At 47.0% G+C, this 26,820-nt stretch overlaps 1 protein-coding gene across 16 annotated transcripts in view; it reads right to left on the bottom strand.

Moving 5' to 3' along the window:
- Window positions 1-2,963: 2,963 nt before the first annotated feature.
- The window catches only part of DLG3 (discs large MAGUK scaffold protein 3), a 58,164-nt gene continuing 34,307 nt past the window's right edge, over window positions 2,964-26,820 (bottom strand). For 6 of the 16 annotated variants that reach the window (XM_015127625.3, XM_015127623.3, XM_077987542.1 and 3 more), the window contains 10 exons: window positions 16,202-16,378; window positions 15,890-15,965; window positions 15,010-15,109; window positions 11,249-11,290; window positions 9,896-9,946; window positions 9,191-9,292; window positions 8,412-8,584; window positions 7,881-7,990; window positions 7,469-7,560; window positions 5,697-6,288 (listed from right to left, as the gene is read on the bottom strand). In XM_015127625.3, coding sequence (XP_014983111.1) covers window positions 6,182-6,288; window positions 7,469-7,560; window positions 7,881-7,990; window positions 8,412-8,584; window positions 9,191-9,292; window positions 9,896-9,946; window positions 11,249-11,290; window positions 15,010-15,109; window positions 15,890-15,965; window positions 16,202-16,378 — 1,030 coding nt within the window. In that variant the 3' untranslated portion in view covers window positions 5,697-6,181. 16 annotated transcript variants of the gene reach the window in all.

Raw genomic sequence — 26,820 nt, 5'->3', positions numbered from 1 at the left:
GATCAGGGCTTGAACCTGGGTGACTAGGGCAATGGCAGCACTTAGGTGTGGGGGAAGAGAGAGAGTAAAGGGATCAGAGCTGTAGGTGGGAGGAGCCCATGGAAGGGGTGGGGCAGGATGGGAGAGAACTGAAGTCATCAGGGAGAGCAAGCACGTGGCAATTTCCTGTCTAGGTTCTTGGAATTTCATTCTTGGAAGGTAATGGCTGGCCTTTGAGGGCTTCTAGATGCTTGATCAACTTGTGTTGCATAAACGAGTGATGGTTAGTAAAAGAGAGCAGGGTAAGTATAAGGTTCAGCCCTGGGTGAGAAGACAGCGGAGTGAAAAGAAGGGGAAGGAGCAATAAAGGATCAGAAATGGATGAAGAAGATGAAAAAGAGAGGAGTCATAATGATGGAGTGAAATTCCAGAGGAAGCGGCAGTGGCTCAAGAAAGGAAGCTCTCCATAAAGCAAACCAAAATAATTCACACTCGCCACAGGTTTGGACCTGGTCAAATCACTTCCCTCCAAGCTTGAGCCAAAGACCAGTGCAGCTCTTTTACTGAGCATCTACTATGTGCCAGATACTGTACTAAGTGCTGGGCGTATAAAGGTGAACAGGACATAGTCTCTGCTCTCAAAGAGGAGTCTAGGAGAGGAAGACAGATGCAAAGAGATGGGGCAAGAAAATGTTCTAAGCAGAGCCAAGTGAGACCTGGGCCTGGTGTGCTGAAGAGCACAGCTGCTACAGCCAGACAGCCTGTTTTGGGCTCATAGCTCTGCTACTTATTAGCTGTGTGCCTTGGTTTCCCCATCTGGGAAACAAGGATAGTAAGAGTACCTGGCCCAGGTGCGGTGGCTCATGCCTGTAATCCCAGCACTTTGAGAGGCTGAGGCGGGAGGATCACTTGAGCCCAGGAGTTCCAGACCAGCCTGGCCAACATGGCGAGGCTCCGTCTCTACTAAAAATACAAAAATTAGCCAGGCGTGGTGGCAGGCGCCTGTAATCCCAGCTACTCAGGAGGCTGAGGCAGAAGAATCGCTTGAACCTGGGAGGCGGATGTTGCCGCAAGCTGACATCGCGCCACTGTAGTCCAGCCTGAGCAACAGAGCAAGACTCTATCTCAAAAAAAAAAAAAAAACAAAAAAAAACAAAAAACAAACAAACAAACAAACCACAGTACCTGCCTTCTAGGGCTGTTTTGAGCAACAGGTGAATTAGTTTGCGTACAGCACATAGTAAGCAGGAAATAAATGTGAGCTGCTACAGTGATGACCAAAGTCCTTACAGGGTATAATACAGCAATCAGGGTGGGAAGGTCAATTCTACCTACAGGGTGACAGGGAAGAAGAGGTGGTGGTTCAGTAAAGTGAGCACTGAGAGGGGAATTCTTGAACTGAGTCTCGAGATATTAAGAGGAGGCCAGGCGTGGTGGCTCACGCCTGTAATGCCAACACTTTGGGAAGGCGAGAGAGTAGGGGGGTCGTTTGAGCACAGGAGTTGGAGACCAGCCTGGGCAATATAGTGAAACTCCGTTTCCACAGAAAATACAAACATTAGCTGGGCCTGGTGGCACACACCTGGGGTCCCAGCTACTCGTGAGGCTGAGGTGGGAGAATCACTTGAGCCTGGGAGGTAGAGGCTGCAGTGAGCTACGATCACACCACTGCACTCCAGCCTGGGCTACAGATGAGACCCTGTCTCTCTCTCTCTCTCTCTCTCTCTCTCCATCCCCCGCTCGGTCTCTGAGTCTTCCAGGTTAAGCAAGATGGGGCAGCAGCGAGGGCATTTATGGGCACACAGACCAGGGCTGTGGTGCATTCAGGGAATTCAAATGCCTAGAACAGAAAGGGGCACAGCAGAAGAGACAGGAGAGAAAGCCTGGGGCTGATGGTGGAAGGGCTATGCTAAGGAGCTGAGACTTCAACTTCTCCCTGTGGGTGGCAGGACCCATGGGAGGGGTAGCGCATGAGACAGATGATTCTGTCATCTTGGGCAGGACTGGCCGTAGGCAGACAGGAAAGGCCGGAAGACAGAGTATCCTCTCACACATGCGCTTCACTGGGAGAACGCAGGTCTGAAGCCCATTCTCAAACCACCCGCTTTCCATTTCTTCCAAGTGTTAGGTATGTATGCTGAGACTACCAGTGGAAATGGTGGAAGGAAGGAAACACGGGTAGTTCATTCAAGCTAACATGGAAGAAGTCAGTGGGCATCACGTTGTGCACAATGGGAACAGCTCTGCAGATAAAATCTAGTTGGGGCTTGTTAAAGAAGCTTTGCTATTTTCTGGCAAAGAAATGAGGTATCGACACCCTATTCACTGGGGAGGAAGCGAGGTATGCAGGAGCCAGTACTATTTCTTGGAAGTGACAGGGGAAGAGGCTTTTGAGGAAACAAATTTGAGCTTCAGAATGTTATTTGCAATGATGACAAAATGTCCTAGAGGTGCCAAGGAAATGGCTGGATGGATAAAAGGATTAGTGGAATCAGGGCCATGACATCCTAGGTGGGAACAGGGATGAAATACAACTCGGGAATGCTGAGACTGAATGAACACTTCCAAGGCCCAGGTTGAGGTTGTCAGGCTTCCAGGATCGCTTTTGACTTCAGCGCTAATTTGTCAGCTTTGCCTTGAGAAAATTCCCAGCTCTCTCAACACTTTCTCACCTAATTGCAGTGGTTAGTATTAAGCAAAGACTATCTCTGCAGAAAGGGCTCCACTAGCCTTTAGTGCTGGCTTTTCTGCTTGAGCTGGCACCCCTTCTCAGTCCCACTCTTTTTTGCCTGGGCTTGGCCTGCTTAGGATACTTTCCCTCCCCTCTAGTCTCCTCCCAAACCTGCGGCTCAACTCCCACTTGCTTCTGCATCTTTATTAGGGCCGCCCTTGAGCCACTCGACTTCTACACTTGCTGCTGTTAAGGATTTTGTTTTCATTCACTGATTTCTAGAAGCACTTTCAACTTAAGACAAAGCTGGTCGTTTGTGATTGAACAAATATTTTATTTATTCATGGGTAGACCATAGGTTTGATAATACAGTTCTTCCTCTGTTAGAGATGAAGGAGTCAAGGCATGATCAGCTGCAATGTCAGCAACAAAACCAGGAGGAGATAGGGCTGTCTCCTCCCTCAGGACACGGCACAGCACAGCACGGCACAGTGTTAAGGGTGTGTCTCCTTTTGGGGTTTCCAAGTTGCTCTGTATCTTCTCGTGCTGGGGCTGAATGTTCTTCAGCTGTACCTCCACTAGGAGAACATCAGCTGTGAAGACAGAGCCTCAACAGTGTGACCATAGGCCAGATCTTTGTTCTCTCTGCCCTCAGGAGATGAATTTTCTTAAGCTCTCATGGAGCTCTTTGGGGACTCCCTTTTGTTGGGCTGCCTTCTAGCAAATGAGAATATGGGAAAGCAAGCAACCTGCACACCATAAAGCGCCACAAGCAAGAGGACTCACCCTTCCTGTGGCTCAGCCCACACACATTTCAGGTGGCTCATTCATCCAGATGTTGCTCTTGACCTTATGAATTATGACAGCACTTCCTAAGACTCCTCCGCACAAGTTGCAATGGCGCCTGCCACGTCAGAACTGCCAGAACTGCCTGCTCTAAGCACCCCTCCCCTCCTCAGAAGGCTATGGGGATGACTGCTGTCCTGCTCTGCAACTGGGCCCATCCCACCCTCATTTTTGGAAACACTGGTAGCTGGCAGGTCACTTTCTCTGGCCATTTTTCTCACCCAGTTCTCTGCTACTAAATCAGGCCCCTGCTTTCTCTAACACACACCTTTGCTATAGCAGGCCTCTCCCACCTTGTGTACCTCTTGGGAAAATGTCAGCATTCTGCCACCACTGATGTGGACTCCCATCTAGTTGGTGCTGTCTGAAGCAGTGTCTGGGGCTGGGGTGGAAGACCAAGCACACACCTTTCACAAAGGGCCTGTCACCACCGCAGGGAGCTGTACCGATCCCCAGGACGGCCCAGCTCAGCTAGCTCATCATCACTAAGGAGAAAGCCCTCTGGCCCCCAAAAGTTTGGGATGTTCTTCCCACTACTTTGCCCACGCCCTCCCTTCTCAACTACTTCAAGAAGGTCTCTGAGCCACAGTTCATTGCAACTATCGTTTATTAAAAAATATATGTCTCCTTGGAAGGAACACTGATAAACCAACTAGTGTCATGCTTACTTTGAATCTCTGTTTCTCTTCCCTGGGAGGGGGGGAGGGCTGAGCATGGCTGAGACTTCGCCACATAGTTAACAACAGAGAATCAACCTCTCTGCTCAACCCTCCTCACCAGAGTCACAGTCAGCTGTCACTTTATCCTTCTTTGCCTTCAAGTCAGTGTACTGCCCAGGGAAAGCCACTGCCCTTTCCTTATCCTCATCCTGGGTCCCATGCTTTATACAGTTAGCCTCATTCTGCTGGTTGGACAACTGTTAACAGAGTTCCCGGATTTGGCTGGTAGTGCTTAAAGCATCCTCAACATTGCCTTGCTGACACCAGCCCTAACCCAGCGGGCTAGGAAACAAATGCCTCAACCCTAGGGCCAAGCACTTCTCTGTTCTCCCCTGCATCGTCCCTCCAGTATGGAGGCGAGGGAGGCACGTTGGCTTCAAAGGAGCACAGTGGGGTGGGGGAAGACCTGAACCACACCTGCTGCCTGCACTTGTGGTGGTGAAGATTCCCTTGACCACAGTCACTGCCATCAGACTCTGGGAAAAAGCAACAAGGTTTCACAGCTCACCAGCAAGCGAATCTTAGCTCTACAGCTCAAATGTACAGCATAAAGTCTACTTTCCTCTTGAAGAAACCATAAGCTACCAGCTGTTGGGGAGGGGCTGGAGCAGAGCATATGAAGCAGCTGCAAAAAAAAAAACCAAATCAAACTCACGACGCGGCTGGCCAAGCAAGCCAAGTGCTGTCCCGCCATCCCAGCACAGAACTGGAAGGCAAATGACTCCCTGTCCCTGTTGGTGGAACCCAGAAAGGAACCTCAGTGGAGTCCTGCGTGTCCTCCTCTCAGCCCAGCCCCTGCTCTCCCTTCTGCTGACAGGACAACCAGGCCTGTGTCACCTACTCCATCACAAGGCCTGGCTCCTTCAGGACCTCATAAGCCTTTAGAACCTTGGCAAACTGGATTCTATGCATTCACTTAAATAGTAAAAGTAAAATTTGCAATAATGAAAAGGCTGACACAGTAGCACAACATGGTTTTGGTTTAACAGCAGCTTAAAAAGGAACAAAAAGGAAACCTCTCATGCAGACACATCAGGTGGCATAAAACAATAGGCAATTCCACGCGGAGCATCATTAGCCATTCTCTCTGTCCACACACAGGACTGGCTGCACCTCAGGGGCAGCAGCTGCTTTCAGGTCAAGTCTCTAACCCTCTCACCCCAGGCAAAAGCCCTTTCTCTCAGGCCTCAGGCTGACCCCTCCTAGCTCTCAAGAGAATGACCAAATGCGAGTGCCCTTAGTGCAGCACTTGCTACCATCTTCAATCCCTTCCCAACCAGCTGGGATAGAAGATGCCATCTGATTGGAATATGAAAATTAAAGCATTTCTCTAATAACATAGTACCATTGATGAAGTCTCCATAGATTTTCTAACCCAAATGTGTGTGAATATATATATATATTATATGAGAGTGTATAATATATATATATAATAATTTCTATATATTTTATATAAATTACATATATATATCTATATATAAATAAGATACTTTCTGTCGCCATTACGTTGCACCATTCAGAGCTGCAAGACAGCAGTACAGATAGGGAGAAATGCCCAGGAGCATCTCATCATGTGGTGCATTTAGCTCACTTCACAAGCCGTGCAGCTGTCCAGAGTCTGTCTTTCCATCAGTCCTCCTCTTTTCTCTTCACTTCTGCTTGGTTTTTATGAAAACAATGGCTCTGATGGATTTTGCACCTGTGCTAGCGCTTGGGAAAGGTCCATGCAGGAATGGGCACAGTCACATGATGAATGAGATGGCATCATCCCAAAAAATAAACTGAAACAAACAAAAAAATTTAAAAAAAAGAACAGGACTAGAAAACTCAATTTTTTTTTGACATATCTAAAAAAGGGGACAAGAACAGTAGCATTTGTTCTCCCCATGGGGACAGGAATGAAGAGGGAGGAGGGAAGAGGGACTTGATTTCTTCTGTTCACAAGAGAATGGTTGGAGGGGATTCTTCAGAGTTTTTCAGGGGATGGGACCCAAATGTAGTGCCCAGACTGGTCCTCAATGATTTGTTTGATTTTGTTATAAATCTCTTCCAGTGAGTCACCCTGTACAATGGCTAAAGTGAAGAGGAAAACAAAATTATTACTGTGGTCCACAGCACATCCCCCAAACCCAGCAATCCTGCCTCTCCCAACAATCCTACAAGTCCCCCCTCCACACCCCCAACCCCTCACATGAAGGACATGTTCCCAGGAGTATGGGTTTGGGCTTGGGTTCACTGGCTGGCTGCCTGTGTGTTCAGGGCAGTAAGGGCAACCAACTAGGTGCCCCAAGCCCAGGGCTTGAAGTCAACTCACTGAGACAGTGAGACTAAGTAGTAATGACCAGAAAAATGTGTTTATTCAAAAGATGTTTATTGAGCACCCACTATGTGCCAGACCTTGCAGTTCATGTTGCTCTTGGGTGCCATAAGGCCAGCAGCTTGTTATTCTAAAGCAGCCTTACTAAAAGATTTGGAAAACTGCAGTTCTCCACAGAAAGGGCTGAAAGCCACAATTTCTGGCAAGAGGCAGTGCTCCTGGGCCCATCACATCTGCTATATGTCAGAGGTCAGCCCAGCAAACAAGGACATGGATGCTGATGGTAAAGGGAGCTCTGAAGACCCAAGGTGTGTGAGGACATTTATGAATTCTTTACGCAGTTAACCTAGTGTCACCACCAGCTAGAATGGATTCAGCACTGCCTTGCATGCATATATGTATACATCACTGTACTTCAAAAGGTGAAGAACGTTATTACATAGAAACCTTCCCAATGTTTCAGGAACTGACCTTCTAAAGTAGATGATCACACACACACACACACACACACACACACAGAGACAGGCACCCCAACAGACAACTTGAACACCACACTGAGGAATCATCATCATCAACAAACGTTTATTCAGCACCTAAACATGCAAAGCAAAGTACTGGGGGAGGGGGAGGGGAGCTGAAACGGAGGGAGACAGAGTAATACAGGGAGACCACAATCTAGTAAGGACAAGACAAAATGAACAAACCAACAATTCAAGGAAGCATTTGGTGAGTGGTTTATGCTATAAACTGGCTGAGCTGCTATGGCTGGACATGGGGAACTTGAGTGCTTTGGAAAGGTTTGTGCTCAAAAGCTTAAAAGCAACTGGAAACTCCGTGCAAGGTTTCTACATTCTGTCTACACCTCTTTGAGACACTTATAGAAACAGGTACCTGGCTAGTCCCCCAGAACCCCCCGCAGGGCAGCAGGAGTCTTACCCGTAAAGTACTCTCCAAACTCCTGCTCCAGTTTCATGGCTTTGTCATAGATCTTATTTGCTTGTTCATATGTCTGCCTTCGGTTCATTTCCCTGCCAAAGACAGAAGAAAAATAGTTCCGAACCAGATCTTATGTTCTGATTAACCATAAAGGATTATTCCAGGATCCCTAAAAATCTGCTAAGCTGCCCTCTCAGAGCAGCAGTGGCCCATGGCTAACTCCTCAAACCTTCTGTGTTGAAAAGTCCAACCGAGAACATAGGCACAAGCCCTCAAAACAAGAGCGCCCAGTGACCAGAGCGGGGGCACAGAGTTTCTTTCAAGTTTCTGCCCAGCAAATCACTTTCTTCTCCATTTCCCTTCCAGACCCGATCTTAGCTTGGTGTGTCTGAGTTCTCAGTTAAACACTTACATAAGGGCTTCAATGGACTTGGGCTTGATGAAAATGGCAATGGGGTAAAGTTGTGCTTGCTGCAGTCTCTTGATAGCATTGCCGGAAACATCTAAGATGCAGTGCTTGCCCTGAAAAAGCAGAGATTGTATCAGCCCAGCCACTCCCTATTCACTGAGCCCCAAGCAGAAATCCAGTGACATTCTAAACATCCACCTTGGCTGGGGGTGGGGTTGAGGGGAGGGGCACCAGGGCCACCCAAAGTGGCCTAAAACACTGGATCCCTGAAGTAGACAGGCCCCACTTTTTGCTCCTATTACCCAGAAAAGGCCACATCTGTCCAGGGTCCCCTATTCCCTGTTGGGTGATGCTCTGGGGTGAGTTGTATGAAGGAGACAGATAGCTTCGTCAAGGGACTGGGAGTATGCAGAGGTGCTATGGCTTTGGTCAGCAGCACTGTTGGGCAGCTCCTGTGTTGGAAGGATAAGGATCCAAGTGGAACCTTGGCGTGAGCATTGGCCTTCCCTTTGAGGCCATCTCCTCTACACTTACCCTCTCTGCAACTGCCCGCACTGACTGGATGCTGGTCCCATAGAGGTTATCATTAAATTGGCCTGCTTCAATGAACTTGTTGTCCTGAATATCTTTCTCCATTTGTTCACGCGACACCACAAAGTGGTAGTCTTGTCCATCCACCTCATTATCACGTCGAGGTCGGGTAGTATCTGAAGGAAGAAAGGAAATGCTTTGTAGCCCAGGGGCAATGATCCACCCCAAGTCAAAAAATACTGAGTGGTCCATTCTCATCTGGGTGGGTCACTGGGCCACTCCTTTTTTTTTTTTTTTTTTTTTTTTTCCAAATAAGTGGGAGAAAACAAGCAGTTGGGAAACAGTTTGTCTGGCCTACTTCTCTTCCAATCTCCAGGTCTCACACAGGGGGCTATTTGCTTTAGCTTAAACTGGACCAGAAAGGTGAGCTAAGGCATGGCAGAGGGTGCCAAACTTGGTAGAGGAGACAGTGAACCTAACAAACTGTTCATGGAGTCACATCAACACCACTTTGGCTGGGCCTCCCTATTTGTCCAACCATTCCCAACCATCACCACTGAAACTTCCCCTCAAGAGAGTGAGCAGCCAAGCCTGATGGCTTAATCTCTCCAACCCCATCAGCTTTTGGGGAATATATTGCCACCTACTCTTTTCCAGGGTGTCAAATGTACCCTGTCCTCAAATAGCCCTAGAATCTGATCCCAGACCTTTTCCATAAAACATTACAGGAACTATTCCCAGGGCACCAAGCCTCAATCCTCTGGGCCTTCCTGGACTCTTACGTGGCACACAGGATCCAAATTTATGTGGAAATTCGGAGATCAGGTCATCATTGACTCGGTCCTTCATTGGGCCCAGGATGATCACAGGCCTTGCATAGTGAACTAGAGAGGGAGAGCATCGAGACAGTGAACAGAGGCCCCCACCAGACAGCCTGTCCTACCCCTGAGTCTGGCTAGAACACAGAGGCTCTGGAGCAGAGACTCAGACAGGGTAAAGCATCTTCGGCCATTGTCTGGCTTTTAAACAGAAAGACATCAAAGAGCCTTTAATTTGAGAATATCTAAGTTCAAGGCAAGTCTGAAACCGGAAGCTGCTCCCCTTCTAACACAGTCAGAAAGAATCTCTGCACTGACACCAGTAACTGAGCAAGGTTTTTGCAGAGCAGCCACTGAAGGGAAGAACCTGGACCTCTCTTTTAGTAGTGGCTACATCTACTGAAATAGACCTTCCTTGTAAATTTGCCCCCTCCTTTGGAAGGTGTCCTGGCAGCAGGCAAAGGCACGGAGAGAAGTGCACACTGGATGCACCCCCTTCCCTATGACACTAGGAAGAAGCAGAAGAGAAGAAGGAGTCCATGGGCTGGATGTGCCATGAGTCGAGCCTTCCTCCTCCTCCAGGTCCCTCCCTCTGCTGCCATAGCCACCCACTGTATTGAGCCCCACGACCAGACCAGCACAAAGACAAGGCTCTCAGAGGGGGCTTACTTTCTTGTCGTGTCACTGGCTCATATGACAAAATAGCATCCTCTTGTCCTTCTGCAACAAAAAAGGGAGATAGGTTAGCACCATATGATCTGCCTCCTTCTGTACAACACTCCCCGCACCCCTCCCCTGCCAGGACACAGCCTTATCGGGTGGTCCTTTCTACCACCTGTGATCCTTTCTGTTTTCTGCTGGTGAGAAAGCACAGGAAACCCTTCACTGGCTCTGAGACAGGAGTCAGCAGTTATCTTGTTCAGTGAAATATCACTGGGCAAGGGGCCAAGGCCCAGAGGCCATGAAGCCTCCACCCCAAACCACCCCAATTTCTGAGGAACTCTTCTTGTAGGTAACAAGTCAGCTGTGTGCAGTAGCCCCCTCGCTCTAGTAAGAATGACAGGGACGCTTCGACTGGTTGAGATGCTTGCCTGAGTCCCCTTCATCTACATGCAGGGGAGTCAGGGCACACACCCAGGTCCCCAAAGCTGCGGCCTAACTTTGCCCTTTTAAAGGTCTACCGACCCACCTCCTGCATTGGAAGCAGCATCCAGAAAAGTGGCACATGGCTCTGCTAAGGTCCCCAGTGCCCTTTAAGAGCAATGCTGAGCCTGCTGTCTCTTTCTGGTGGAGCTCCATGTCGAGCCTAGCAATGTTGAGGTTTTCCTAAAACAGTCATTAAGCCACTTGGTGCTGGGTGCCTGGAGGTCCCAAAGTGGCTGATGGCAGTCCCAGGGAAGACAGTGATATTTGCATCAAGGCACACAATGCTTGCTAAAAGGCTTCTTCTGAGCCTAAGACTCCTGGGCAGATTTTACAAGGCTTCTAGCCACCATAGCTCCTGAAAGACCAGTGCTCCCAAAGTTCATGAGGTTTGAATTATGGTTTCTCTGGTCTGGTCACAGGATCTCCCAAGGAGAACTTGGCAATTACCTGATCCTTTAACTGGCCCCAAAGGCAAAGAGGTCCTACTGACCTGGAAAGGCAGATTTAGAGCAGTGTCCTATAGGAGCCATTTTTCTTTTGGTCTCTGAGCAAATCTACAAATCTGGCAGCACCTATGGCCCACAGTAGCCATGGCAGCGATTTACTCTTTGGCAGTTTACCCTTTCCAGTGCCTGGGATGCTTTTAAGTCAGGTCCTGGCCAGAACTATAGGGCTTATACTCTCCTTTAACCCATGGGGTGAACCCCAACCCATAAGGAGAATGAACTGGCCACAGCATTTCCAGGATCTCAAAGTGTACATGGCTAAAAGAAGCACCAGCCTCTGAGCAGCAATGGCAGCTGAGCGACACTGGAATGAGGATGGCTGGGATACACGGTGGAGCTACATGACATGGAAGGAATGACACACACTTACTGGAACTGCTTTCGCTGTCACTGGTGTTGGATGTCACTCCCTCTGCAAGCCAACAAGAAAGAGACTCCAATTCAGAACACACCACTGAGAGGTCACATGCAGCACAAAACTCAAATTCTCCAGGAGCGAGACACTGAGCTGCCAACTGAGTCAGGCCACAGGAGGCCTGCCACATCCAGGCTACCAACTGGGAGGCACAGCTCCAATCCTGAGCCCCTGGCCCTCTCGTACTTGTCCCCGGAGCCCTCTTGGTCTGCCAAGTCCCTCCCTATGTGCTACAAGTCATACTTCCTTCAGCAGCATCCTCTTCACCTGAATCAAACAAATTGACCTGGATGGTTTCCAAGTCCTATTTCAAAATGCATCGTCCAAGGCTAACAACAGGAAAGAAAAGGCAGTGACAGGAGCAAAGAGAAGTCCAGGGACCAGTCTGCTCATGGGTGTCCCCCGCCCGACAGAGTCCCCGAAGTACAGAACCATGTGGCACTCCACAACTAAGAGGCCAAACACTGGATGGGTTAAGCAGACACCAGGCAGCGCTGCCCTGACCATTCGGTGGGATCCCCAGCCTTCCTGCCACCACTCCAAAGCAGGAGAGCTTGGCTTCAGTGGTGAGAGGGGAAGCACTTCCATCCACCACCAGACACATGTCAAAACACAGACAACAAAACCAACAAAAACACCTTGAGGACAAGACAGCCCTCCTGTCTCACACAGCTGGGATCTGCCCATCTCTTAGCGGTGAGGGAAAAGAACGCTCAAGCGGAGGAGCAGCGCTCACAGGAGGCACAAACAAAGCCCGCCCATCCAAGATGACACGCGAATGAAGATGAGACATGGACACACCAAACTATGGAGAGAGATGCTGCTCATTTCAGCCAAGACCACACTGTTCCAGACCATGATATGCTGTGGCCCCCCCCAGAAAGGACTGGCTGAGTTGCCACACATGGCTAGTTCCTGAACAATCCCCATAGGCAACTCCTTTGCCTTTGGCCTTTATTATTTATTGAAGGAGAGTATATGCTGACAGAACCCATTCGGCAAGGCTGCATGTCTGTGCACCCTTGCACACAGCAGGATGGCCGCTAAGCCTCATCATCTAGGTCTTTTTCATTTTCCACTCTAGGATTCTTTTCCAGAAAGGAAAATGAGGTCAGAGTTTTCCTGAGATAAAGCACTAACTATATATGGTCCATAAATGGTGCCGAGGCCCCTAGCAGACCAGCTCAACCCCTTACAGGTGCTCTGTGGGAAGCCCACTGGCGCTGTTTGCTGAGGCCCTGGATCTGCTGGGACATCCCAGATGCAGGTTGGGAAAAGGGGGTCACAGTACCCTTGCCCCTAGTTAGAGGGACTGTAAGAGCTGCAATTCCTACACCCAATGCTTTAGCGTGGTATCACTGGAAGAAGAATCCAACCAGCAGGACCCCTCCCTTCGACAATAGACTAGAGATTAGCTGAGTGGTTACCTTGGAGAAACATTTCAAGCCCATTTCACTTCTAAGGTGGGACGCCAAGCTCACGCCCTGCCACTTTGAGTAGCAAAAGGTAAACAAAGGCATGAATGATAGGGACTTATTTGGGTACTAGGGATCCAGAGCAAACATGTAACATTTGGAGCCACACGCACTTCTTCCTGCTGTGATGTCAGAGTGCTCACAAACACTGCCCTCCTCTCACCCTTGACCCTCACCCATGTCCCCAATAGCCCCACCCCCACTATCTCCATTCATGCCACAAATACAGTGAACGGTGTGTAAGTTGGACTTACTCAGGTTCTTTGCTCCATAATAATCGTCACTTAACCCCGGGAAGTCCTGATTTCACAGACAGCAAGGGCGGAGAGAGGACGAGGGGGAGAAGAAGAAGGGGAAAGGGGAAGGGATGGGAGGGAATGGAAGAGAGGGAGAGATTTGGGGAGAAGAGAAAAAATAGAGAAAAAGACAAGGGGGGAGGAAGAATACAGAGGCAGGTGAGCACTAGTGACAGAATTATGAAACACCATGAAGACCTAGCACTATAGTGAGGCCAGGAACTTTGCCACAGAAAGAACATCCCAGGGCAGATAAGACATCAAGACTTCATGCTGCCCAATTCGTTGCCAGAGGGCCTTGGAGTAGACTAGCTTTCTGAGGTGTCTACGGCTGTAGGCCAATGGGACAGGACAGGTGACACTCCAAGGCTTAGAGCACCTGCTCTGACCAAATTTTGGTTGTGGAGCCCAGGTCTCTGTTTGGCCCTGAAATCACCATTTCCCTCCGCAGTGTGTGAAAGAGCAAATGCCCACGTGTGCCAGGTAGGCAGACAGAATTCCCATTACCTCAAGAAGCTTTCGCTCAATACTGATTCACTCTGTTCAAACCCTTCAGGAAAAGTTTCGCATGGTGTGGGGTGTGGCCTCCAAAGCTGCCCTGAGCCAGGCAGACCTTGGGGGATGAGCTCAGCTTCTGGAGAAGCACTAGGCACTTTCAACTCTGTCGTCCAACAGATACCCCCACCTCGCCCACCAGGCGGGACCACTGAGCAATGAACACCCCCCCAAGGCTGGGCTTGGCATGGAGGGACTCTGGGACACTGGGACTTATCTGATGAAATTATGGTGACATCACCTCAGGCCTCTGACTCGGACTGTCTCCTAACTGCTCATGAGCAGAGCCACCTCATCTATGGCTTCTCATTGAACTACTCCAGGACGATGAGCTGTGGCTGCCATCTGGATGAGGGCACCCTCTTGTCCACCAGGTACCACCCAGATAGCAACGACTTACACATACCATGACCGTGGACCAGGCTGGCCTGACAGAAGGACATTTCCTATCAGAACCAGTCAGTCTCCTGCCAGCCCCAATAGCCCAAGACCCCAAGATCCCTCCATGTAAGTCAGAGGAGTCACTGGTAAATGACAGATGTTTACCACTCATGATGAGACAAATGAGAAAACATTTTTCAAGCCAGACCTGGTGTTTAAGGTTAGGGTTGGAGCAGTTAATTGCTGAGGCACATGGTAGAGCAAGAAGATTTATCAGGATTAAATTTCTTCTTCAGTTGAATTTAACTCAGTGTGACTGCTCTTCCTACCAAACCAACTTTGTGCTTTTCAACAGATCTTTATTTGAACAATGTGGAGCAACACTCCTTCCATGTCAATTCATTTAAGCAGGAAGGATTCTCCTGGGAAAACTGGCTCTGTAGGCACTCTAGGATGACAGCAAGTCTGCTGAGAGTTGTGTGGATATCCTGTATGCTTATGCACGTGCCTGGGATTCCGGAAGTAGCCCCAACTCCAGGGATCCTGGGAAGAAAAGGCTCTTCTCTTGACATACATGAGTGAAGTTAAGGGAAAGAAAACACAAGAGGAAGAAACCAGGAGAGCAACACTGAGTCCCTAGACCTCGTTCTCTTGAAAAACCATTTTCCTGACCCTGACACTCTAGCTGAAAAACCGTTCCTCACCACCACAGCAGAGCTCTGTCTGGCACTTCCATTGCTAGTGCCAAGCACTTCCTGGGACCCTGGGACCAGTCCCACCTCAGTGCCTTCAACATTCATTCTAACTGAGGAGCAGGACAAATAAAACCCAACATCTTCTTATGTAGACCAATTTCTGCCCTGACTCTGTAGATAAGCAGGTGCACGCGCACACAGGCATGCACAGGGCCACACGTGGCCCTGCCCAGGCTTCTCCTGAGGGAAGGGCAACTGACGATGAAAAGACGGGGCTGCAGACGGCCTGCTCTCTGGACTCTGCTGCTACTTACGTTCCTGTATGCTGCTCTCCTGGGCCATGTTTTCTTTGCTCTTGTAAAATGGAAACTTTCGAGAGAGGCGGAAACTCTTTTTACGTTTCTTTTTGATCGACTGTGAAAGAACATGAAGATGGAGGGGAAGGACAGAAGAAAAAAAAACAGAACAATGGATTTTAAAGCATGCAAGAAAAACTAAAATGGAGACAACGGTGAGCTAAATAAAAGACCATCTCTCACAAATGGAGTCTATGAGATTAAATGAAAGTTGATGTAAGAGGAAAATTATGTTTACAAGAAAATGTTGTAGGGATGTTAGAGGTTTCTACCTAACCCAGACTCATAACACTCACTGTACTTCCTAAAGAACAAAGGTCACTGTAGCCTCCTGGACACATGCCCTAAGGTACCACTGATATACACAGAGTCATCTACTCCACGTCTCTCTTCCCTCTACTGCTCCAGAAGTTCTTTGGCCTGTGAAGCTCATAGAAAAAAAGGGGTGAATAGAGAGCCCCCCTGCCTCAGGTGGTCTGAAGGGAGGTGGGAGCTCTGGGACTGGGCTTCTTGGCTGGATGCTCTGACAGGATCTATAGCCAGGGAGACACCCATGAGTGGCTTCATTTTCCCCAAGCAAGTCAGCCCTCCAGACAGTCCAACTCCAACACATCTTCAAGAGCCAGTACCCAGGGGGAAGGAGCACAGACTAGCTGTGGACTTTAAGAGCTCCCTCTCTGCTTTCTGAAAAGCAGTCAATGTTCTGACAGGACAGAGCCAGCCCCCGGAAAAAGAGATTTTCTTTTGTGTCCCCCAGTTCTCCTACACATCAGACTAAATTCCAAGCTTCTCGCCCCTCTTTACCTACTGGCTGATTTCCTTGGGAATCCCCACTTACCCTGTTAGACTCAATCATCCCCGTCCTGGCATGGAACTTCACAGTTTTCAATCGAGCTCTTTCTTTCTTTTCTACCCTGTTTTGGAATCAGAAAGAAGTCCTGTTACTGCCAGTAAATGGTCCAGCAGTGGGTTGCAGCAGGCACAGCAGCCATTTTTTTGGCTCACTGAGTAAAAACTATGTTGAGTACCGACTCTACCAAAAAGGAAGCAAGGCACAAATGTTGCTCTCAAGCAACTTCTAATAGGAAAACAAGAAAGAAATACCAGCAAGAGGGCAGGAAAGGCCTTGCTCATGATCATGATGACTCACCTCTTCTTACTGGGGATCACACCGATCTGCTCACTTTCTCCGTGTGGGGTCACCAGCCTTGCCTGCCACCACTCATCATCAGAGGCATTAATGACATGAAGAATGTCACCATAAGAGAAGCTGAGCCCCTGGCTTGGCAGGCAGCTGTCCCGAGTCCGATCGTAGTCAAACAGGGCCCTGAAAGGCACAGTGAAAGATGAAGTGATCATCCAACCCTAAATGCCAAGACACTGGCACCTTGAAAAGATGGAAGGCCAACCCAAACAGCACAGACATAGCAGCCTCACAGCATACTAGAAGGATGTCTCCAGGAGACCACATCCTTCTTTCTGTGCCAAAGTGGTAAATATGCACTCCCTTTCAAAGAAACATCTCATTCTCCCAATAAGAAGCATAAGCGAAAATATTTTACAAACCCCATTTCCTCTTGGCTTCTGGATGCAAGACAAAAGTTCAAAGTAGAACTCATTCAACAGCCCTCTCCCTCACCTACATCCTAGGAAACTAGCTCTAGCAGGGAGCTTTCTCAGTTCACAAACATATCTTCAAAAAGTAGCTAAAGACAGGACAAAAAAATGTTAACTACAGTCCCAAACAATGACTGGTAAACACTGCTGAAACACTAAAGAAAGGGCCCTATGTCCTCAGGAGTCCAAAGAAAAAGCTAAGGCTGACGCTGACCCACACAATGGTAGGGTTGAAAAGAACCAATGGGACCCTAGAAGTGCAGTCTCTTTCTCTTACATATGGGGAAACAGAGGCTCAGTGAGGAAAAATAGTTTGACCTAGATCACATATCTAACCAACCTGGGACAAAACCCAGGTCTTCTGACAAGACATGCTGTTGTGACATGCTATAAATGATGCAGAGTAAAGAAGTAAAAGGGAAGGTGGGAGAAGGTGGGGAGGGAGCTATACAATCCAGGTTTATGGAAAAGGACACCAGCTTGGCTGCTGCTAGAAGTCCTAGGAAATGGTATTGGAAATAAAGGTCTGAGGCAAATTTTGGAAGCCCTTGAATAGACATGATTTAGCAGCCCCTGGAAATCTGAGAGGAGTGACACATCAAAAGAGCCTTACGAGGTCGGGTGCAGAGGCTCATGCCATTATACTTTGGGAGTCTGAGGCGGGTGGATCACCTGTGGTCAGGAGTTCAAGAGCAGCCTGGCCAATATGGTGAAACCCCATCTCTACTAAAAATACAAAAATTAGCTGGGTGTGGTGGCACACGCCTGTAGTCCCAGCTACTCAGGAGGCTGAGGCAGGAGAATCACTTGAACCTGGGAGGTGGAGGTTGCAGTGAGCCGAGATTATGCCACTGCACTCCAGTCTGGGTGACAGAGCGAGACTCTGTCTCCAAAAAAAAAAAAAAAAAAAAAAGTTTCTACTTTTCACATCCAGTGGAACCTGTCTTTATATAGAGTCACCACAAATGGGTGATTTCAGTAAGAAGTTTGTGTTTTTTCTATCTGCAATCTAGGCTGTCTTCTTCATATTCTCTTAATAGAGGTGTTTTCACACCTTTGCACACACAGCCCAAAATCTAGTTCCAAGACTTCGACTTCTACCTGCAATACTGTGGCCTTTGGCTCAGTTGGAAGTTGCAAGTAAAACACACTATCTTACCATATGCAAGCCCAAATGAGATAGGATGTAGTAAAACCATGAAGAGTGAAATACCCACCTACTGCTTAAAGTTCTTGAAACGGAGTTCTTAAATATCAGTGTCAGATGATTTGAAAATGAAAATACCCAAACTCTAACAAAAAGCCCTTTTTTTCCCCTCAGTTTACACACTCAAAGCAGTCAGGAGAATGGCAGAGGCAGCTGACAAGGAGGTGCTGTCCAAGAGGTGCATTCTGGGCTATGTGTGACAGAATCAAAACTGAATGCATTTTCACTGCCTGAGTCCTGCATTTCCTAAAGCAAGGAAGACATTCTGTCAGTCACTCCTACTAAGAAGAGCATCATGAAGCAACCTCATTCTCAGTGACAATGAGAAACACTGGATGTTATTATGGGTTTCAAAGATTAGAACAAATACAGTAAGGAAAAGAACAGAACTTGAATTAAGCACAAATTAGTTTGGTGAGGGAAGGAAGGAAGATGTTAAAATGAATTTAGGAGGCTGGGAGCAGTGGCTCACACCTGTAATCCTAACACTTTGGGAGGCCGAGGTGGGCAGATCACTTGAGGTCAGGAGTTCGAGACCTGCCTGGCCAACATGGCAAAACTCCATCTCTACTAAAAATATAAAAATTAGCCAGGCAGGATGGTGGGCGCCTGTAGTCCCAGCTACTCGGGAGGCTGAGGCAGGAGAATAGCTTGAGCCTGGGTGGCAGAGGTTGCAATGAGCCAAGATTGCGCCATTGCACTCCAGCCTGGGTGACAGACTGAGACTCCATCTTCAAAACAAAACAAAACAACAAAAAAATTAAAACACATATAGCACAAGCTAAGTAAAAACAAAATAAACACAGATCAAAGTCAAAAAGATTTTGCCAGTAGTTAACTCTGCACATTGGGAATTGTACTATTCGGGCTTGTGTTTTTAAGCACAGCATGTGTTCCTTTCACAATTTTCAAAAAACATTAAGTCAATTAAAAAGAAAAAGTGGGGAAGCAGATATATCAAGCACTGGTGTGAGTCATTTACTTCAGATGAGGAACACGTTTGGTTCTAAGTTCCCTGGCAAACAAGGCAAAAAAGGAAGTTGTCTAACTTCCCAATAAAAAATGGTACCCAAGTCTATCTGGATTTTGTTTGATGAATTTACGAATGCTGAATGAAGAAGAAATATGAACAGGATGGACAATGCTTTAAGCTATGGTTTTGTAAAAGACATAGAAATGTAGTATCTGAGGTCTGAGATTCTGAACTGGACTATCATTCACAGTTGAGAATGCAAAAAAAATTGAACAAGAATTTCCTTTTCTATCAATCAGAACTGCAAATAGAAAAAGAATTTTGCAGACTGCTAAAGCCTCAGAGGTCATTTTGTCCAATTTCTATCTGATAAAGGAAATCCCTTAGATATTCTCTAAGTTTCTTTCCAGCTCTAGCATTTAATGAGTCTGGGTCTTTCCTAGATCTTCTCTACCAGGCTAAACATTCCCAATTCCCTCAACAATTCCTTTGTCGTAACTTTGATTTGTTTTCCAAACCCGTGATGTGGATTTTCCCTAAATCTACTTTGCCTCTTTTTCCTGCTGAAATTTTGTTTGACTAAGAGCTGGAAAATTTCCTCAAAGACAACGAAAGTCAGGCCCAGATATGCACACGGCCTCATCTAGAACTGCATGCTGGGTGACTCTCAGACCAGGGCTCTTCTATCTCAGAAAATTTTGTAAGGCCTAAGTCACAGTCACATGTGTTTTGTTTTTTTTTTTTTAAAAAAAGCTAATTCTTCGCCAGGCATGATGGTTCACATCTGTAATCCCAGCACTTTGAGAGGCCGAGGCGGGCGGATCACAAGGTCAGGAGATGGAGACCATCCTGGCCAACATGGTGAAACCCCATCTCTATTAAAAATACAAAAATTAGCTGGGCATGGTGATGCATGCCTGTAGTCCCAGTTACTCGGCAGGCTGAGGCAGGAGAGTCACTTGAACCCGGGAGGCAGAGGATGCAGTGAGCCGAGATCACGCCACTGTACCCCAGCCTGGTGACAGAGTGAGACTCCGTCTCAAAAAAGACAAAAAAGCTAATTCTTCACTCGGCTATGTGTGGAAAAATACCATTCTTTCACTATTTAAATACTTATTCTGGCCTGGTGCAGTGGTTCACGCCTGTAATCCCAGCACTTTGGGAAGCTGAGACAGGTGGATCACCTGAGGTTGGGAGTTCGAGACCAGCCTGACCAACATGGAGAAACCCGTCTCTACTAAAAAATACAAATTAGCCGGGTATGGTGGTGCATGCCTGTAATCCCAGCTACTCGGGAGGCTGAGGCAGCAGGAGAATCGCTTGAACCCGGGAGGCGGAGGTTGCAGTGAGCAGAGATGACGCCATTGCACTCCAGCCTGGGCAACAAGAGCAAAACTCTGTCTCAAAGAAAAAATACTTAGTCTTCTTTACATGGAGTATGTGTTAGATACATGGGAGATACAAGAGCAAAGTTTATTGTCTTGTGGAACTTACTAGGTGACAGACGGTATGGTGTACTAAGGATGTTGTAGCAAGAAGCCCAAAAGGAGGACAAACCAAGGCATAGAAGGATTCACAGGGAGTACAGATCACATCTAGTTTGTACAGATCACATCTAGGGAAGCTACAAGGAGATACTGCTTTTTGAATTGGTTCTCAATGAAGATTTAGGATTTCAAAAGGTAGAACTGGGGAGAGGCCCTTCCAGCTAAAGGGAACAGTGTAAGCAAAGGTCTGGAGGCAAGAAGCACAGGGTATTTGCAGGGATCAGCCGTGCATCCAAGTCTGGCTGGGCCTCAGAGAATGGCAGGTTGGGGCCTGACTGTGGACAGCCTGTATTGTCCAGTTAAGGAGTTTGACATTCATTTAGTAGACCTTATGGGACCAACTTCATTACCTCAGCTTTCTTATCCCATTATCAGGCTAAACTTCCATGTGGAAAGAAAACCAGTAAAAGAGAACAGGCCAGCGAACTAAAGTCAAACTTCTCCCATGAGATATATTTCATGTAATCAAAAAAAGTATATAAATTAGACCTTAATAATTTTTTTAAAAATACTGACTACTTTCCTAAGATCTTTAAGAAGCAGCTAAACTGTGGCCATCTAGCAGTGACAGTCTGTCTTAAGAACACCCTGGAATCCCAATGAAGTGACAGGGGCTGGTACCTTCTCACAAATAAATGCCTCACGGTAGGCTTGATGAGAGGAAGAAGGAATACCTTTCTCCACAACACTGATAAATCCTCTTCTTCCTCTTTTTATCCTTAGGGTAGGCACTAGAGAAAGTCAAGGCAGATACTCCCCTTTCAAATCAGGCTGAACCACTGTCCGAGGATGGAAATCCTACACATGCAAGGCCCACATGACATAGCAACCAACCACTTCAACCTGACTCAAAACTAGAGAGCATTAAAAAAAAAAAAAAAAAAGCAAAACGTATTTGTCTCTCAATACCTAAAGAAAGGCCATAATTAACCAACTGCCACCCTGGTCTCACTATGTGTGTAGGTTTGTGTGTGTGCGCATGTGCACACGTGTGCATATGTGTGTGTTTCAGCTTCTGACAAGATAATGTGCTGAGAGAGTAGAAGGAAGTCTCAGAAACTCGTTATTCCTTCTGCACTTAGATAAAAATAATTTCATTGAAGCCTCCAAGTTAGGGACTGGTCACATCAGAGAGAAACACTGTGCCATGAGAGAATAAAACTCATGGAAATAAATTACCATCCCCAGCCTGAAGTCACAGTGCTTGATCTACAAGAAAGATGATCTGCCCCTGAATATGTTACTCGTTAGTTATGGCCACGTACCTCTACGAAGCCAGAGAGAGCCAGAGCCTGGGTATTCCTGCAACTTTTCAAACATTGAGGCCAAGCCAGAAAAATATTACATTATTTAAGAGCAAGGAAAATAGTGTAGCCCAGGGAAAATGTGACATGTAAAAACAAAGTGACGGTAGGCTACAAAGCAGCTTTCCAGAGCCATCATACCACCATGAAGAGCAGATGCAACTTCTGGGGGATGTGCAGGTTTGAGTTCTTGAGCTGATCTTCGGCACTCTAGCTCTCAAGGCTGCTGCCTGTCTCCCTAAGGAGAAAGCGTTTCCAAAGGTCTTGAAAGACAATGTTGTTTAAGAGGTGACCTTTAAAAATATCCTCGAAGGGATGCATGCGCCCACCCACAGGGATAATGTACATGCTCTAGAGGACTCTGTCCAGTCTTCCTTTCAGCTGGGTCCTCTCTGCTGGATAGAAAAGCAAGAATATAACCAGCTCAAAGTAAACAGATTATCAGGCAAAAGTTCTAGTAGTTGAGATCCTAAATTGTGAGATTTGGGTTGGAAAGATCCAGAGAAATTATAAGCACCTGGCACTGCCACTGTGATGTCTTAATGAACCGGAACGCAAAGCAAATGGTAACTAAGAAGGAAACTGGTAAAGCAGGTTTCTCAATGCAAAGCAAATGAGCATTTTAGCGCTATAGCCTCAAAGGCAAGGGGTTGCTTCTGCTAAAATAACCTAGTATTGTGCCCATCTCTCTACCTGTGGCTCGAGCCATCTGTCTATAGCCTGAGATGCTCTGTCAGTCCCCTCACCCTGCTCAGCAATTCCTCTGAGGCCCAGCCCAAGTCTCTCCCAGCTTTGTGATCCTGCCTACTCCAAATTTCCTTCTTCCAAATCCATACCATATTTGCTACCACATTTGGCAGCAGCCTTTCTTTTTATTTTCTCCTTATTGCTATTTAATTCTTGCAAGGTTTTTTTGATGTTTCATATTACACTGCCAAAGTGGAAGCCCTTTGAAAACTGAGACCATGTCTTATGCTTCATGTGGGATTCTGAATCCTTGTGAATCGTGGGTGAGACCTGGCTACAGGGGATGGAGTGTCCACAGAAGACCCTCCCAGTTACTCCCTAGTTACTAACCCTGAGAGTGTTCCCTCCCATAGTAACTGGGGTCTAAGAGATCACTTTATTCCTTTGGCCAGAAAGTATTGGATAAAGGCCACACATTATTTGACGACTAAGCAGCCCATCCCTTGCCCAGTCTGTATAAAGCATGCACAGAAAGTTATAAAGCAACAGTCACTCATCAGCCCTTGACCTTAGTGAGAGTTCAATTTCCAGCAGCCTCTGAAGAGCAGCCTAACAGCACAAACCCGAGCACTCAGACAGGCACAGTGTAGGCCAACACAAAACGAGTGAATTGGGCCTCCCTGGTGTATCTTGAAGAAAGGTACATGGAGAGCAGGTTAAGAGCACCTTCCTCCTTTGTCTGTCTCAAAGTGTCAGGCCTTATGGCAATTATGACGTTGGAGAGGCATTCAAGGACCGATTAGCCCGCAATGAGTAACTGTTTGGGGCTCAAAGCACTTGCAGATGATAGGATGAGCTGAGGGATAATGAGTGCAAGCCCAGGACTAGTGTTTGGGAATAGGCAGTTCTAGAAATCACTGACGTAGGAAGCTCTGCCCCACCCTCTGGTAGCCCTGAACACTTACATATATTATTGTTGTTTTTAAAAATGCATATTATTCTTGCCCCCAAATTCTATCAGATAGTGAAGCCTGCCAATATTTCCCCATTGGCATCTTAATCCACTATTGAAACTCATTAATAAACAAGACCAAGTCAGGCTTCACCAAGCACCACCCTGGGCAAAGCAGAGTAGTTGCACAATTAATGTCTGCTGGTTCACAGGAATGAGCATTCTCCAGCCTTCTTTAATGACCAAGCCAATATGTCTGACATTGTTTCTTGAATCAAGACTACAGATGCTCCAACATGATTTCCTTCCTAGAGTGGGAAGACGACTAAGATGGCAGATGGCCAGTCAGGAGGCCGGGACTCCCAGACTACTTGAATGCTGTCCTGTGGCTGCAAAGAATGCAGCCAGGCTAGCCTGAACAGACTTTCAAAAGCTATTTATACAACTGTACTCTTGAGTCTCTTGGCAACATTTGGAGCATAAGGTCTTTCCTTTACTCATTCAATAAATAAATTAAATTAAATTAAATACAAGTATAGAACAAAGTCATCCCTGGAACTCTAACCTACCCAGTGTCTTTGTATTGCCTTCACATCAGAATGCTCTGAGTTAAACATCTACCCATTCCAACCCTGAGCAAGAAGTTCAAGAGAGGTTTATTTCTGTGGACTCTTCCAGTGGGCAAGGCAAATTCTCCAGCAGAGCAAAAGCCCTAGGCTGGGCAGACTGAGGTGCTGTGCTCATTCTGGTCATCTACTTGAGAGATGATTCGAGCACAGTGAAGTATGAGGAAGGTCCTTCCAAATAAGTCACTGATGACTTTAAAATCAAGTTTCATTTTCCAAATACTGCTCTTTCCTTCTTCCTCCTGCTCCCTGCTCTACAAACCCCATGTCCCCTGTGGTTGGTACAGCTGCAGCTCCCTAGGGTTTCACCTGTTAGAGCCTCTGTTGCAGCTCTAAGAGGGTGTTATTTACTTCAAAATAGCTTTGCAAACCCATGCACGCCAAAGGTGGATAGATATTCGGGGGGGGGGGGAAGGAAAGCAAAATAATTATGTCATAGGGGAAGTGACAGCAAAAGAGAGGTGACACCCAAACTGAAAAAGGGTTCCCTCACTTTAACCACCTTCTGCTTAATCTTTTCTGGGTAGATGGCGAACTGCCAGAGGGCAGGGACCATACCTGCTGCTTCCTTGAATCTACCCTGCAACTGTGCCCAAATTCTCAGCCTTGTGTTTTACTGCTTTCTACATAGTAGGAGCTAAAGTAAGTGTGACGTTTATTTTTTATAATTTTTTATAGAGACAGGGTCTTGCTCCGTCACCCAGGATGGAATACAGCGTCATGATGACAGCTTACTGAAGTCTCAACCTCCTGGGCTCAAGTGATCCTCTTGCCTCAGCCCCTTGAGTAGCTGGGACTATAGACACATGTCACCACACCTGGCTAATTAAAAAATTTTTGCTTTTTAAGAGGGGTGCTCACTGTGTTGTGCAGGCTGGTCTCGAACTTCTGGGCCCAAGCTGGAGTCCCAGCTTGGCCTCCCAAAGTGCTGGGATTACTGGTGTGAGCTGCCACACCCAGCCTTGATTGCTTGTTAAAAACATGTATTTTCCTGGGCCGGGCACGGTGACTCACGCCTGTAGTCCCAGCACTTTGAGAGGCTGAGGCTGGTGGATCATGAGGTCAGGAGATCAAGACCATCCTGGCTAAGACGGTGAAACCCTGTCTCTACTAAAAATACAAAAAATCAGCCGGGTGTGGTGGCGGGCACCTGTATTCCCAGCTACTCGGGAGGCTGAGGCAGGAGAATGGCGTGAACCCAGGAGGCAGAGCTTGTAGTGAGCCCAGATCGCACCACTGCACTCCAGCCTGGGCGACAGAGCAAGACTGCGTCTTAAAACACACACACACACACACACACACACACACACACACACACACACACACTCTCTCACACACGTATTTTCCCAAACCTGGTGAATCCAAAGCACTGGAAAAGGAGCCTGGGAATCTGTATTTTTACTAGCATTCCAGCTGAATCCTATGAGGAAGTTGGGGAAACACTGAAAGAACCACTTTATAGTCAGAGCAGCCAGGTTCAAGTTCCAGTTTTGGAACTTCTTAGCTATCTAACTGGAGTCTCAGTTTTCTCATCTGCAAAATGGGAATCATAATATCTACTTTGTAGGATTATTAAAGGGATATTAAAAGCCATTTAAAGAGAATAACAAAGGTCTTGATGTACAATGTGTTCCCTAAATGTTTGTTCCCCTTTATCCTGAAGACACTGAGGAACTAGTGAAAGCTTTTGAGCAGATCATGTTCAGATTATTGCTTTAGTTTCAACCCCCTCTGCAACACCCAGGCAAATGGTTTCCCAGCCTCTTCTGTAACACCCTGAGTGACAAAAGATCGAATTTACTATATCCGGAAGCAGTCCATTCCATTTTCAGACAGTTTTAATCATTAGCTCTTCCTTCCTTATGTTGAGCAGAGATCTGCCTTGGGTGACAGAACAAATCTAATCCCTTTTCCACATGATAGGGTGAGGCAATTAACTTAGATAAGGAAAGCACATGCCGCTTGTCTGAGGCACTGAGAGGGCAGTTTTATTTATGCACATATCCAGCAAGTAGTTGATATGCAGGTCTGTAGTTCAGTAAAGAGATCAGGAATGTCATTTATATGGCAGGATTTGAAGCTATGAAAATAAATGACATTGCCATTTAGGGGGGCAGAACTAATGAAAGTATTAAGGAATAGTAAGCAGGGTAGAAAGGGAGCCTTTAAAGAAGAAAGCAGGTAATTCATGGAAACAAATGTGGTGAAGAGGTCAGAACAATGTCAGAGAACCAGCGAACCAGTCACTAAATTTGAAGACTAAGAAGTCACCCACTGATCCCTGACAGACAGTCAGGCTTCTGCTCCCCTGGAGCTTTTCAGAGCTGCTCAGAGCCACACTACCACATTGAAAAGCAGATGCACGCTTCCTTTTGGGCTAAAGAGAGGTGATATGAAGCAGGAGCAAGTACTCCAACATTTCCCAACCTGGATGTTGACATAGGTTTCTCAAATAAGGCTCCCATGCTCTATCTTTGGGGAAACACTGCCTAGTACAGTCCTTCCTGGAGATTAATCACAGGCAAGAGCCCCATTTTCCTCTGTTTAAGCCTGCATTTGCCCAACTTACTAAACCACTGATCTTTCACACAATATTACTAATTATTTTGAGGAGCTAGTGTTTTCTGGCCAATAATTTGGCAAATGCAGTAAGCAAAGGGATACAAGACAATAGTTTAAGGGACTATTGGTATCAAGGGATATATTTTTCTTTTTAAGAATGGAAGAAGCTTAAATATGTTTACATGCTGAAGAAAAGGAACCAAGTGTAGAGTGAAAGGCCAAAAGCAGGAACAAAAGGGAAGACAGCAAGCCAGGTTCCGATAAAGGGGTTAGCTTAGCAAAGGGCCTCAGCTC

The sequence above is a fragment of the Macaca mulatta genome, chromosome X (assembly GCF_049350105.2).
Source record: "Macaca mulatta isolate MMU2019108-1 chromosome X, T2T-MMU8v2.0, whole genome shotgun sequence".
NCBI classification, from domain to species: Eukaryota; Metazoa; Chordata; class Mammalia; order Primates; family Cercopithecidae; genus Macaca; species Macaca mulatta.
Note: the sequence above shows the minus strand (reverse complement) of the source record. Positions and strands in the feature narration are given on the sequence as shown.